The following is a 16,101-nucleotide window of genomic DNA, read 5'->3' as shown; positions in this document are numbered from 1 at the left end:
CTTCCCTCCTTCAAACGTCTTGTGGGGGCTTGCACAAAATGGTTGGTTTTTTAGGCCCTGCTTATTCATAGAAAGACTGTCGCAATGAGTTGTCGCAGTGAGCAACAGGTATTAGTTAAGAAAATGATGAGTTTCTTTTTCAGGGAGCCGAGGGTGATCAGTACCTTTTCTTTAGTCGTCGACCTCCTCCTCCCCCCCCCCCCCCGCAAATCCCACTGCCTTCTAACACTGATGATGTTACCTAGTTTGGGCAATGAAACGTCTTCAAGAAAACAACCAAGTTCAAAGAGCACCAAGAGCTCCACAATCCTCTTCTCCCTCTTCTTCCCCTTCTCCCTCCTCCTCCTCGTCCTCCTCCTCTTCTCCATTCTCTCTCTTCTCCCTTCTCCCTCCTCCTTCTCCTCCTCCTCTTCTCCATTCTCTCTCTTCTTCCTCTTCTTCCTTCTCCCTCCTCCTCCTCCTCTTCTCCATTCTCTCTCTTCTTCCTCTTCTTCCTTCTCCCTCCTCCTCCTCCTCCTCCTCCTCCTCCTCCTCTTGTCCATTCTCTCTCTTCTTCCTCTTCTCCCTTCTCCCTCCTCCTTTTCCTCTTCTCCCTCCTCCCCCCTCCTCTCCCTCTCCCTCCTCCTCTTCTCCCTTCTCTCTCGTCTTCCTCTTCTCCCTTCTCCTCCTCCTCTTCTCCCTCCTCCCTCCTCCTCCTCCTCTTCTCCCTTCTCTCTCTTCTTCCTCTTCTCCCTTCTCCCTCCTCCTCTTCCTCTTCTCCCTTCTCCCTTCTCCCTCCTCCTCTTCCTCCTCCCTCCTCCTCCTCTTCTCCCTTCTCTCTCGTCTTCCTCTTCTCCCTTCTCCTCCTCCTCTTCTCCCTCCTCCCTCCTCCTCCCTCCTCCTCCTCCTCTTCTCCCTTCTCCCTCTTCCTCCTGGTTCCTCAGTCTTATGGCTCTTACCATTAGGACAATTTGCTTACCCTTAAAGATGGCTGAATGAGAGTCCTTATGCAGAGATCCTTAATTTGCCTGAACCTTAAGAAAAATGGCAAACTATTCCATATTCCCCCCCAAAAAATGAAGTTGCACTACACACTCCTGGTGAGATCAGCTCATTTCCCCAAGACTGGGTCATTCATACGCCTTTTATGTTTAACTTTAAAGAATGCAGTTAGCACGACACACATTACAGAATGGAAAATCTGCCCCTCTGCTGTCCACGACTCCCCCCCCCCCCCCGGCTCATTTCTTCCTGCATTTTCAGAGATCGCATCTCTTGAGCAGTGCAAGATTCCCCTTGCAGAGCTTTTTCCTTTTTTTTTTTAAATAGAACCCTTTCAGTGGGAGAGCTCAGGTTGCGAATTTCCTGAGCACACAAGATAATTGCACTCCAGTAGATACAGGAATGACGTAGGACATCAGGAGGAAGCCCACCCCAGGGACCTCCATTTAGAAGCGTAAAATAATTGTCGGGGTAAATGGGTAAACAGAAGGTTAACGAGCTTTCTGTATAACTGGCTCTTTGTTTAAAAGTTAAAAGAAGGTTCTTTCTCCGCTCCACGAGAAAAGTATGAGACGACAGCTTGAACCCACAATCAAAATCCTTTTGCAAACCAGAAAGCAATTAGTTGAATGCCAAAGAACACGCAGCGATCCCAAACAAGAAATGCCTTTTAGTTTTTTGGGAAGCAACAGTGTAATGTTGCACAAAGCTGCATTAGACTCCACTGTGGCTCCTCTAGGAATGTTGATAACTTTCTAATCGTAATTTGGGAACGGAGAGGTCACAGTGACATCTTTCATTGTTTCTTCCTTTGTTCCTTTGCTCATTATAAACTTTTAACGAGGCGGCCCAGTTCAAACAATGGGACACAAAATAGGGAGGAGGGGAGGATGCAGCGAACGTCTCATAACAATAAATAGACAATACTTAAAACGCAACGTGTCAAATGTGGATTTTACAGGCATCTGCTCTGAAATACTGGAATGAAACAGTTCGCAAAGGATGAACAGATTCCAGAATTGTCCTTTTGATTACCAGGATTTTCACAAAATTTCTGGCTGTAACTGACAGGGAAAAAGATGCCCTGTTAAATACCATGTTTCCCTGAAAATAAGACCTCCCCGGATAATAAATCCAATTGGGCTTTTGAGCGCATGCGCTAAAATAAGCCCTCCCCCAAAAATAAGCCCCCCCTGAATATATTGCAACACAGCAGAAGCCATGAGGTGACCATGCTCACCGCCTCCTGCACCTCAAAAATAATAAGACCTCCCCGAAAATAAGGCCAAGCGCTTATTTCGGGGGTCAAAAGAAAATAAGACTCTGTCTTATTTTTGGGGAAACACGATAGAGGTGGCTTTCCACCCTAGTTGCTTTCCTGAGCTGAATTGGGTGGGCTAAACTTCAGATAAATTTTAGATTCTAATCTCTTCCTTTTCTCCCCAGTTTTAAATAACACCCTTTGAATGGTTAATGGAAACGAACATTAGAATCGTCACTTTTAGTTTGTTGTTTTTAGGCTAATCTGCGGGAAGTGGATAGTTTTGAAGCAAAGGTACACACACACACATCCTTTTTTTTCAGGAAATTTTTAGATTGTCCCTTGTGAAATTTATCTGGTTGGTTTATCCGGTTCATCCTTAGCTGTCCCAGGAACAGGCTGTGATATTTTGTGTGTGAGAGATCACATCCGTGGTAATTTTTCTCTTCCTAAGATAATAGTTCTTATCAAGGACTGCAGGAATTTCATGCAGAAATCTTAGGTTCCAGAGGGGAATTCCAATTATATCGGCTACAAGTTATTTATTGGCCTAACTTTGTGTTTGTGTATATATATGCTAGAGGAGAATGCCCCAAGTTTTCTGTCTTTGCAGACTGGAGGGTATGTGTGTGAGAGAGGAGATCGGGTATGCGCGCAAACAGCTCCATTATGCATATGGTGAGGTCGTGTGCCCACTGCTCATGGAAACAGTGGGCCTTTGCTTGCCCACTGATCGTACAAGGGTGTGTGTGTGGGCATATTTGTGGCCTGGGAGTTGACGACTCCTGTCTAGAGTATGTATGTATGTATGTCTGTCTGTCTGTCTGTCTGTCTGTCTGTCTGTCTGTCTTGCATACCCAAATGCACACTGTGTGTCTGTTTATAGTTTCATAACTGCTTCATTCTCGTAAAATTGGCAGCTGTGTAAATCTGTTTTCTTTCTTGGTGCAAAAATTGGTATATTTACTATGCCACGTACACATGGCTGCTGTAACAGCCCGCTTTATACAAAAATGTAAATACCACTCCGTTGCATGCATTCCTTGATAATAATAATAAAAAAAAGTTCACTGTATTTTCCATTGTAATTTAAAAAAAATGATATTGATAAATGGTTAATTCTTGGCAATAATCTGATTCTTAATCCTTGTTTACAGAAATAAACACATTTTCTTCATCCTATAGTGATATGCTAGCTGTCTTGTTTTAGACGATATACATTTTTACACTAGAGCTTCTAACAGTTTAGATTTATACTTACATAGTTTATTACCCTGCCACCATATTAGCGTAACGTACAGCCTGTTATTATACAAACTCCTTAGTTATCTCAGTATTTTATCTTATCCCTTGGATTTTACCTTTGGGTTGTGTGCATTTTTAACCGAATAAAGATTATTACAAATTCTTGTTAGGTTCGTTTGAAAAGTGTGACGTTGAATCACATTCTCCCCCCCCCCCCTTTTTTTCTTCTTCTTCTTTGCAGCCAACTGGGTACATGGAAAGCTCCATTTCCTACAGTTCAATCGAAGATATTCAGTTGCTCTCTTGGGAAAATGCCCCAAAGTATTGTTTACAGCTCACAATTCCTGGCGGAACCGTCCTGCTGCAGGTATAGTAAACACCATTGAAAACTTGTTTTGGTTTCTTGCTGTTGAATCTTTTTCTTTTTTGCTCTTTGCTGAAGTCCTTTTTTTTCCCCTTTCAATATTTTATATATATATGTGTGTGTGTTGTATTTGTGCTGATAAAACAAAGGGAGACTAGTATAGATCCATTTCGAGCTATTTAGCTCTCATCAGCTAGCCATACCCTTACTGGGATTCGAACCTGGGCTGTATTATACACTAGGCAAGAATCTTAGCCACTATGCCACAGGCTTCTCCTCCTTTATCAGCTGAGCCAGGGAAATAAGTATGTGTTTGTGTTACAACCCCTGGTATGACCAAATATGGGAGGGAGCTTACTCCTCCCTCTTTCTGTCCTTTCGGCTCATCACAGAAAACCATCCAGGCAGAAACCCATATTTTTATTTTTAATGTTGCCTTTTTTTATATTTGTGTTGTATTTGTGCTGATAAAACAAACACATACTTATTTCCCTGGCTCAGCTGATAAAGGAGGAGAAGCCTGTGGCATAGTGGCTAAGATTCTTGCCTAGTGTATAATACAGCCCAGGTTCGAATCCCAGTAAGGGTATGGCTAGCTGATGAGAGCTAAATAGCTCGAAATGGATCTATACTAGTCTCCCTTTGTTTTATCAGCACAAATACAACACAAATATAAAAAAAAAGGCAACATTAAAAATAAAAATATGGGTTTCTGCCTGGATGGTTTTCTGTGATGAGCCGAAAGGACAGAAAGAGGGAGGAGTGAGCTCTCTCCCATATTAGGTCATACCAGGGGTTGTAACACAAACACACACACACACACACACACACACACACACACACACACACACACACACACACACACACACATATATATATATATATATATATATATATATATGATTAGCCTATAGGCCTATGATGGCGAATCTATGCCACCCGTGCCACAGGTGGTACGCAGGGACTTCTTGGTGGGCACGCCGGCTGTCACCCCGCCCAGCTCCACTGCACATGCCTCCCGCCGGCTAGCTAGTCTTCAGGTCTCTGCTGCACCTCTGCTGGGGGCGGGATTCATGCGGGGAACACACATGCAAGCATGGGAGGGCAGGGCGCATACACGGGGGGGGGGGTGTTCATTTGCATTTTGGGACCTCGCACAGTGCCCAGTTTTGGCTTCCAGGTTGGTGCAGAAGGCCTTCTGTTTTGGGCTTGGAAAGCCACCTGCACCAACCCGGAAGCTGAAAATGGGCGAGGGGATGCCCGCGCGCATGTGTGTGGGGAGGGGCACACTCAGGGGGTTATGCGCGCATGCACAGGGGTCACTCAGGCATTGGATTATGGGTGCAGGTGCACTGTTGCGCATGCTTTCGGCACACAACGACAAAAAGGTTAGCCATTGTTGCTATAGGCCATATCACAGGTTCAAACACATATAATACAATACAATACAATACAATAGTAGAGTTGGAAGGGACCTTGGAGGTCTTCTAGTCCAACTCCCTGCCTAGGCAGGAAACCCTATACCGTTTCAGACAAATAGCTATCCAACATCTTCTTAAAGACTTCCAGTGTTGGGGCATTCACAACTTCTGGAGGCAACTTCTGTTCCACTGATTAATTGTTCTGTCAGGAAATTTCTCCTCAGTTCTAAGTTGCTTCTCTCCTTGATTAGTTTCCACCACTATGACCAATAAAATTCCAAACAAACAATTTAAAAGGAGAGTAGGGTAAAATACAATAGTTATAGGATTAAAAATGCAATACTTTAATACATAAACATGTAAAATAGAATAAAATCCAATGACATTTCTTTATCACCCCTGCAATCTACCCCAGTCAGGCCCACATATGCCAATCTCAGTCAGACCATTTTAGTCAGAAATTGTGCTGTATTGAATGTTAAATTATTTGTTTATCGGCATGTAAAGTACAGAAATACAAGGGAAAATGAAAATAAGAAAAGGAAAGGAGTAGGATAGAGAGGAAAAAGAAAAGCATGGACTCCCGACTCCTTTTGGTGTACTAGAATAAGGTAGTAATATAAAACCTCACCTATTTACTTTCATAGAATAACAGCAAGCCTATCTAATCAGCAAAACCCCAAATCAAGCTTTCATTGTTGATGGAGACAATTGACTGCTTTTATTAAAGTAAAAAAGAAGAAGACAATTAATTCTACCTGGAAACAGCTTTTGGACTTTGTGCTCTTTGCTCAAGCCCAATTATAATGTATAATGGGGAGAATTAACTCTGTTAGTTGGTGATAGTTTAGTTTAGTTTACTTTATTGTCATTGCACCTCACACAGCGAAATTAAACGCCATCTTCAGTGCACATTATAACTATAGAAATAAAAACACAAACACACATCCTTCACATGCTATATAATTGAAATTGAAAGCCCCTGATTTTGCATTAATATTGCACTATACAGTAGAATTCAATATAGTTACTGCTCTGGGATAGAAGCTGTTTTTCAGCCTATTTGCCCTGGTTTTTATTGTCCTGTACCATCTGCCAGGTGATAATAGTTTTAAAAAAAAGGTGCCCAGGATGAGATGGGTCTTTAAGAACGTTTTGAACTTTCTTAAGGCATCGGGAGCTGTAAAGCTCTTCCAAAGAGGGGAGAGGGCAACCCCTGACCCTCTGGGCAATGACGTTGACCCTCTGGAGCGCTCTCCTATCTGCCACTGTGCAATTGGCAAACCATACACAGGTGCAGTAAGTTAAAATACTCTCTACGGTGCAGTGGTAGAAGGTCACCAGCAGTTTTTCCTTCAGTTGTTGTTTCAGGTAGTATCACCTCTGCTGGGCCCTTTTGACCAGGTCTGCAATGTGAGCATCCCAGGTCAGGTCCTCTTTTAGGACAACACCCAGAAACTTAAAACTGGCCACTTGCTCCACTCGGTCTCCATTGATAAGCAAGGGCTGATGTCTGATCTATTTCTCCTATAGTCCACTATAAGCTCCTAGGTCTTATTGGTGTTAAGGACCAAGCTATTTTCTCCACACCATGAAAGCAACCGGTCCACCTCATCTCGATAGGCAGACTCATCCCCCCCTGGAGATGAGTCCCACCATAGATTTCAGTATCAAGCTAATGCAGTCCTAGGTTGTTGCATTAACTGAGGGATAGTATCAAAATCACGTGAAGTGTTAGTATTGGTACCACTTTACACGGCACCCATCAAGCCACACCTCATCCAGTTTTGGTCACCACCATACAAAAATTGTTGAGACCCTAGAAAGAGCGCAGAGGAGAGCAACAATGACAATAAGGGGTCTAGACACGTACGATGAACAGTTGAGAGAACTGGGTATGTTTAGCCTAACAAAGAGAAGGACTAGGGATGATGTGATAAGCAATCTTCCAGTCCTTGAGGAGCTGTCAAAGAGCAATTCTCCAAACTTGTTCTCTAAAGCAGGCCAAGAAGCAAGGGATAGAAACTAATCAAGGAGAGAACCAACCTAGAATTAAGGAGAAATTTCCTGACAATGAGAACAACTCATCAGCCTTCAAAAGTTGTGGGTGCTCCAACAATGGAGGTTTTTAAGAAGAGATTGGACAAGCATTTGTATGAAATCGTATAGGCTTGCCTGCTTGAGCAGGGGATGGACTAGAAGACCTCCACAGTCCCTCCAACTCTTCTTAGTCTATTAGTCTGTTATTTGTGAGATTTATGCCCATGTTGCCTTCATGTGCTCAAATATGTTTTCTTTAATGCAGAGTCATTTCCCCAAATATTACCATTGTCCCCCTATGGTTCATATCGATGGGGAAGATAAGTCGTAGGGAAGCAGTGTATAGCTTTCTGAAACTGGTCCCTTGACTTGGAGAAGCCGGCTTTCTCAACAACGAAAGATATTTCCCTATTAAAAATCCAAGCTGTGTTTTTATGCATGGTTACTTTGCAATAAACTTCACGGAGAGCCCTTTCGTTGTTTCCTTCTTCCTAAGATTGGATTGAATGGCACACAAATCAGCAGGACTGAAAGCTTCAAGTCGTTCCTATCACTCACCTACCTAGCGATCAAGGAAGTTGGTTTCTAGTGTTGTGATCGATTAATTAGATGTTTTTCTCCATTTTTCCCAAGGGATCAGGGCCATCAGCAACCACCACACCCATCTCCATAAAATAAACATGATTAAGATGTGAATATCGATGTTCAGTTTGTGGCAGAATGTTTTCAAATCTCTTATTTATCTTAACAGTGGTGTAATACAAAGAGGGAGGGAGGATGTGCCTGTCTTGATTTTTGGAACCTGATAGTTAATATATAGCAATAACAATAGCACTTAGATTTCCTGGCTAAGTAGAATTTCCTTCCTAAGGAGGGGGTTGGACTAGAAGTCCTCCAAGGTCCCTTCCAACTCTGTTATTCTCTTCTCTTCTCCCTTCTTTTCTATTCTATTCTATACATGTCAGAAGTCACAGAGAGATTCAAGAGAACTAGCTGCATTTACTCACATCTGCTTTCTGGCATATGTCACACACCAAGGCAACCAAAGCCATTTTTAATCCTGCTTCGTGCCCCAAATCCTGCAACTGGCATCTTCCCACTAATATCATAGGGGGTGGGGGAGAGAGAGTGTATTAGTTTTAGACAGGTTTTCTGAGAAATCTAAGCTATCAAACATTTGGATTGTACATAGTGATCTGTGTTCTTGAATCCCACTTTTGTCTTCTTGCTTTTATTTCCAGCGTGATGTAAGAAAAAAAACCACAAAAATATGGGATTATTTGTGCTAAAAAAAAAAAAAGAATGAAACAAGCCTAAGTCCGAACTCCTGGCTGTGTTTCAAGGAAGTTTGGCAGGCCTCGTAGATGTTTATCTGCTGTGGAGGGCCCTATTTTTTTTTTAAAAAAATAAATAAATTATGTTTTGCTGTTATTCCGAGATCAAATTAATAGCGTTTGTGAGAAAATGGGCATTAGAAGAGGGGAGCTTTGCCTGAATGTTTTCCCACTTAAAAGAACTGAGATCATAATATTGTTTCCTCAGCGTCGATAGCAGTATTTGAATGGAGTCCAGGTTTCCCTGATTATTTAACTTGGACTTTCCCTGCAGTTTCAGGGCAAGACTCCCTCGCGGAGCCCCAATTGCTCCTGGGTGCCCTTTTCGCTGGAGCTTTGCGTTGGGACTCCTGAGGTGTGATGGACAGGAGAGATGCACTTAAAAAGCAGATTCGGTTGGATGCAACTCCAGTAAAGTAGAATAGAATAACAGAGTTGGAAGGGACCTTGGAGGTTTTCTAGTCCAACCCCCTGCTTAGGCAGGAAGCCCTACACCACTTCAGACAAATGGTTATCCAACATCTTCTTTAAAACTTCCAGTGCTGGAGCATTCACAACTTCTGGAGGCAAGTTGTTCCACTGATTCATTGTTCACAATGACAGGAAATTTCTCCTTAGTTCTAGGTTGCTTCTCTCCTTGATTAGTTTTCACCCATTGCTTCTTGTCCTGCCTTCAGGTGCTTTGGAGAATGGCTTGACTCCCTCTTCTTTGTGGTAGATATTGGAAGACTGCTATCATGTCACCCCACAGTTCTTCTTTTCACTAGTCTAGACATACCCAATTTCTGCAACCGTTCTTCATATGTATTAGCCTCCAGTCCCCTAATCAATCTTTGTTGCTCTCCTCTGCACTCCTTCTAGAGTCTCAGCATCTTTTTTTACATTGTGGCGACCAAAACTCGATGCCATATTCCACGTGTGGCCTTACCAAGGCCTTATAAACTGGTATTAACACTTCTCGTGATCTCTCCCACTGTTTATGTAGCCTAGAACTGTGTTGGCTCTTTTGGCAGCTGCTGCACACGGCTGGCTTATATTCTATTTCAGTGCTTGACAAGCTCTGAAATAGAAGCCAATTACCAGGGGAATCAGGATGGAAAAAAAAACTGCATTTAAAGTCATGACACCATAAAGGATGTAATTTGCACAAGGTCTGCTCCACAATGAACGCTGCTGCTTTTCTTCTCTCTCTGCAATAAAATAAAGGTGATAATCTGAAAATCTTAAATTTTCAGTAGCATAACACTCCCCCCCACACTTCCTGGGCATAGATTTGGCAGAAAACTGGGATTTCTTTGATTATATTTTTTAAAGCCACCCAGCAATTCTACTTTGTCTTTGGAAATAAATTAATGGAAAAATGGAGGAATTAAAACTAGGTTCCAATTTGTAGGATTATGGGTACTGAGAGCAGAGGTCCCTTACTTTTCTAGGGAGATTTAGAATGTAAGCATGCATTTTTTATTTTATTTTGGAATTCTGCCAATATGATGTGGAGTTGGAGATGTTACCCTAGACTTGCTCATGTTCGTTTTGACATTCTTTGACAACTGTGCTCCACTATGGGGAAGAAAGTCATGTGCAAAAGCATCAGGACCATGCATTAAATTCCAGTTTAAGAAGATTTATTGTTGAAACCTATACACAAGAATCTAATCAACTAATGGTCAGCAATAGCACTTAGACTTATACCCCACTTCACAGTGCTTTACAGCAATCTCTCTAAGCAGTTTATAGAGTCAGCATATTTCCCCCAACAATTTGGGTCATCATTTTACCCACCTTGGAAGGATGGAAAACTGAGTCACCCTTGAGCTGGTGAGGGTTGAACTCCTGGCAGTTGACAGAATTAGCCTGCAATACTGCATTCTAGCCACTGCGCCACCATGCTCACAGCAGTAAATTGATGCTAGATAAGACTCAACGGAATTCAAGAGGGGCTGGGCTTGGAATCTTTGTGGACATGTAACAATTCTATGCTGAGTCCTCTCTTGACTCTGCCCCAGACTCTGCTGCTGCTTCTCCTACAAAGTACGACCTACTTGATTGGTTCACCCTAGGCACCAAAGGGACCTTGGTGGGTTTCAGAGGTGATTTAGGGTTATCCCGGGTCTCTGATGCCCAGTTTGAGTCAGGTCTTTGAATGAGAGGATGATGACATCCTTGAATCAGATTGCACCTAGGCAGATGCTTGTGTATATCTATCCTAGAGGGCCCCTTAGTTATCAGAGAATTTCTGGGTGATGGAGCATCATAAGAAATGCTTTGTAGTGGAAAATGTTTGGATGGTCTTGGGGAAGGAAGGGAAGAGCTGCTGCCTAGGAAACAATCAGAGAAGAGAGGAAGGAGCTTCCAGTGGCTTAAGGGTGAGAGGAAGGATCTAAGTTTGTAGCTTCAGACTTGCAAGATTCTGTTAAAGGAGCTTTGCAGCAAAGTAGAACAAGTTCATCTAGTCGTGTTTCGTCCGGTTCATCTGGAAAAACGGAGATGTCTTGAGCACTGCTAGAGGAACACAAAGAGTGGATTTAACCAGACATGGTTATGACCCTCCCTAAGGGCAGCAAAGTTTTTTCCCCACCCTTATTGCACCTTCAGAGAGCCAGTTGGAGGTCCCACTATGAGGATTCTTCAGGGCATCTACTATGGATTCTAGCTGCATGACTCTCTTACCTGAGGCATGGTGGTGTGGCTCGTCAGCAGCCAGCAGAGTTGGCAGCAGATTCGGAGAGTGAGGAGGGTTGGGGAGGAACATGGGCCAGTCCTGGAGTCTGGGGAAGGCTCTGATGAGGGCTCTGTGTTGGAGGCAGAGATGGGGCCAGGGCCATCCAACAGTTATCAGCTGCCTTCAGAGTCAGACATCAGTGAGGCAGACAAACAGCTGGAGCCTGTTCCCAGTGTGCGCATGCGCAGAGTTGCCAGACGAAGGGAACAGCTAAAGAACAGGGGTCGACTTGGGAGTAAGGCCCCTCCCAGAGGAAATAAAAGAGGAGCGAAAGGGGAGTGGAGTTTGCAGGAGACAACTAGTTCGCTTCATTGGTTCGTAACTCTCCGAGACGCCTTGCCAAGTTTTGCAGATATCGGCCTGGCAGCTCTCCAAACCAGATAAGGTCTGTGACCGTAAATCTTCCCTTAAAAGACTTTGCTGGAAGTGAATGAGCAGAATTCACAGTCAATTAATAAAAGGTTTTTTTGTCGGGACAAGGAGTCTGTTTCATGCTCTTGGGCAGCCTCGGTCAGAACACATGGCCTTGTCCAGCTGCTTCACAAGAGTCTGAACTTCTTGACCCCGATGGAGCAGGCAAGGTCCTTGGAGTTATGAGATCAGCCTCCTGCGTTGTTGTTCCATGTCCTTCGTTGATTAGGTCCTCCTGGGAGGTGGCATGTGGTTGAGTCAGAGTCCTCTTGTTGGACCCAGATGGAGCCTTCTCTGCCACAGCTCCTCCCCTGTGGAACAGCATCTCTTCGGAGAACCAGATGGCCCCAAACTCTGTTAGCCTTTCACAAAAAAAACCCCTAAAGATCAGGGTGTTCCTTCAGGCATTTGGGCCAGGAGGTTGGTTTTTATTGCAGTTTTCCTTTGGTCTGATTCTTTTCTGACCATGGATGTTTGTTATGAGGATTGCCAATTTAATTTCATTGGTGATTTCTTTTCTTCTGCCTTCACCCTTAAATGCCTCCCGGCTTATTGCTGTGAGATGGGCGATGGTATACATGATTTAAATAAATAAAAAAATTGAATAATGTATAAATCTTGTGAAAGTGAGTTGATGGCTGTGTTTCATTTCTCTCTCTCTCTCTCTCTCTCTCTCTCTCTCTCTCTCTCTCTCTCTCTCTCTCTCTCTCTCTCTCTCTCTCTCTCTCTGTGTCTCTCTCTGTCTCTGACACACACTCTCTCTCTCTTTCTCTCTCTTTCTCTCTCTTTCTCTGTCTGTCTCTGACACACTCTCTTTCTCTGTCTGTCTTTGACTCTCTCTCTTTCTCTCTTTCTCTGTCTGTCTCTGACTCTCTCTCTTTCTCTCTTTCTCTGTCTGCCTGACTCTCTCTCTTTCTCTCTCTCTCTCTCTCTCTCGCTGTGTCTCTCTCTCTGTCTTTCTCTCTCTCTCTCTCTGTCTTTCTGTCTGTCTTTCTCTCTCTCTCTCTGTCTTTCTCTGTGTATCTTTCTCTCTGTCTCTCTGTCTTTCTCTCTCTCTCTCTGTCTTTCTCTGTCTTTATGTCTCTCTCTCTGTATCTCTTTCTGTCTCTTTCTCTGTCTCTCTCTGTCTTTCTCTCTCTCTCTCTCTCTTTCGCTGTCTCTCTCTCTCTCTCTCTTTTCAGTGCATTGTAACTTCGAACAGTCACTAAAGGAATGGATGTAAGTCAAGGACTACCTATAGTCCTATCTAATAAATAAGTCCCATATCTTAGTCCCATGCTCATAAATGTCACCCCTGGCTCAAGGATGCCAACAGTAGATGTTTTCACCCTATGCTCTCCCGCCAGCTGTTCCTTTTGTTCTCCCAACTCAGCCATTATATTTTTGAAAACCATGGTTTATATATTTGCTATCCTCCAGAATAAATCCTTAACCAGTTTTACGGCTTAGTTTACGATGTATAAAAGCCACCGGGTTTTGTTTTATTTAATGTATAAAGCTTAAACCACACTATGACACAGTATGTAATTGTAAGCCATTTATGGTGTACACATTACACCGAGAAATAGAAGCATACTGCAGGAAGGTGTCTGAGATAGCGCGGTGGTGAGAATGTCAGATATGAATTAACAGAAGAGCAGAGTTGGAAGGGAACCTTGGAGGTCTTCTAGTCCAACTCTTGCTTAAGCCGGACACTATATCATTTCAGACCAATGGCTGTCTAATCTCTTCTTAGGACCTCCAGTGAGACCCACAACTTCTGGAGACAAGTCGTTCCACTGATTAATTGTTCCAACCTGCAGGAAATTCCTCCTTAATTCCAGGTTGCTTCTCTCCTTGATTAGTTTCCACCCATTGCTTCGTGTCCTGCCTTCAGGTGCTTTGGAGAATAGTTTGACTCCCTCTTCTTTGTGGCAACCCCTGAGATATTAGAGCACTGCTATCATGCCACCCCTAGCCCTTCTTTTCATTAAACGTAGACATACCCAATTCCAGCAACCATTCATATGTTTTAGCCTGCAGCCCTCTAATCATCCTTGTTACTCTTCTCTAAGCCATTGTCCATCAGTATGGAAACACCACTCCTTGCAAGCTTTTGTAGCTGCTGGAAACCATCTTTTTTCAAAATGCCACTGCATTTGCCTTTACTCATTATGGCCTAGCCCCCATTCCAATCCTTTTTTTTTTGCTGTTTTAACAGATTAACAGAGTTGGAGGGGACCTTGTAAGTCATCTAGTCCCACCCCCCGTCCAAGCAGGAGATCCTACACCATTTCTGACAGATGGCAGTCCAATCTCTTCTTGAAAGCTTCCAGTGATGAAACTCCCACAACTTCTTTTTCCATTGGTTGGATTGTTCTCACTGTCAGAAAATTTCTCCCAATTTCCAGGTTGAATCCCTCCCTTGTTCAGTTTCCATCCATTATTCCTTGCCTGGGTTCAGGTGCTTTGAAAAATAGGTTGACCCCCCCCCCCCTTCTTTGATTGCTTCTCTTGTTTGAGGTCCGAAAATCCACCTATGTAAACAAAAAGTCCTCTTCGCTTACTTTGTTTGCAGTGAGACTGATTCTCTCCCGTATATTCCATACATAAATAGGGTGTACATTTTTGCTGCATATGACAGGATAACCCAATCAGGATATTCTAGGTACGAGAACTTGCTCCCAGAAAAGGGGACAAATCTGGCAATGAGCTATAGGAAGTTAGCACCCGCTCTCTCTTAGGAAAATGAGATATTTTAGAAAATATTAAAAGAGCGGAATATTTCCCCTAAAAGGGAGGCAGAAACTCACTACCCCCACGTTTGTCAATGGGACATTAAGGCCTGAGCCAGTCTATTCTACATAACAAAGATCTACCTCCTTCAGGCAGAGCCATAATAGGAATCCCAAAGCCCTTTCATTACATCATCACCCAGCAAGGCTCAACCAAGCCTGGGACTCAAAAGACAACCTACAAAGCTACCCCTGCATGGCCCCATGGGAGTCTGACAACCAACCAGAATACAAGCTCAAATTCAAAAGCCCAGGGAGGGCTTAAAACCCAGGGACTCTCACCATCCGTCCCCTTTTTTTCTTCACCCAAGATCTTCAAACCATGTGATCCTGTCCACCATTAAACCATCTTTCCAAACAGCCACCGTTGTTTCCAGTGTCTTTTCTCCCAACTTGGAGCTGAATCCAGATGGGCATTTCTTCCAACAGAGAAAATACATCAGAGGCATGGAGGCTAGGAGAGACAATATGAAGCTAACAAGTCATTGGGAGAATTGTCAAATGAAATAACGAAGCATTGAAAAACAACGTGAACAATGGTGATAATAATTGAGACTGGAGAAAATTAACTTAGGGGTTGTATTCCCATTACATCTTGCTTAAGGGGTTCAGAGAAAAAACCAACAACGTTCAGAGCAAGTTAGGTTTTTTTTTTTTTAAATCTCTGGAAAATTGCAAAAGTTGGCCAAGTTCTAATTTTGACCAGCGTCTATATTTGGCCCTGTAATGTGTTCCCTGTATTTTGAAGGCTATTCCTGGCAATTAGGTGTATTCGAAAGGAAAAAACAAACTTGATAAGTCTAAACAATGGTGCTAGATAAAACGTGATTCGTCATTTTTGTCTGTGTGAGCCGTAGCTGTTTGGTTTCATTCTTATTCTAACAAAAACATTTCAAGGAAAATCCAGGGTAAAGTTTACCGATAATGGGCTGAAGTTACGAGAAGGCAGTATTCAAATATGAATACAAAGAAAAAATTTCCAACCGTAAAAACAGTTTTTGCAGTGCCGCAAATGATATAATGATTTTTCCTCCCTCCCGGATAAGCTCAAACAGTGCATTTGAGTCAGATTCAAGCACCAAGCAAGGATTTTAAAAGTTTAAATAAGCCATTCTGTCTCTGTAAACCTATATTGTACAATTGCATGTGAATTTTGAAAAGTTTTGTAAATGTAGACATAGCTCTCTTTTTCATCCACCGTATATACTCATGGATAAGCCCATTGGTGTATAAGCCAATCCTTGAATTTTTAGCCAAAGTTACATGAAAAATGTGCCACCCCTGGATAAGCCATTTGTGAAAATTAAAATAGAAAAATTAAAATAGAAAAATCTCAAGTTGGCTTCTTCCAGATGACACATTTTTCATGGTATTTAGTTAATAAATAGATTTTCTTATCCACGGATGAGTTTAACAAAATGTAACAATTAACAACTGTCTCACTTAGCAACATAAATGTAGGGCTCAGTTGTGGTCGTAATTCAAGAACTACCTATCTTTTTCTATTTGTAGATCCTGTCTTTCAGTGTTTTCTTTCATTCAAATTAA

General features: G+C 42.8%; 1 protein-coding gene across 1 annotated transcript in view; it reads left to right on the top strand.

Annotated features, from left to right (window-relative positions):
- The window catches only part of CMIP (c-Maf inducing protein), a 164,561-nt gene that overhangs the window by 89,864 nt on the left and 58,596 nt on the right, over positions 1-16,101 (top strand). The window contains exon 2 of the mRNA XM_081963323.1: positions 3,729-3,854. Within this exon, the coding sequence (XP_081819449.1) occupies positions 3,729-3,854 (126 nt within the window). The remainder of the gene's footprint in view (positions 1-3,728; positions 3,855-16,101) is intronic.

The sequence above is a fragment of the Natrix helvetica genome (assembly GCF_964273705.1).
Source record: "Natrix helvetica genome assembly, chromosome: 10".
NCBI lineage: Eukaryota > Metazoa > Chordata > Lepidosauria > Squamata > Natricidae > Natrix > Natrix helvetica.
The sequence above is the reverse complement of the archived record's forward strand: the minus strand, read 5'-3'. Positions and strand labels throughout refer to the sequence as shown.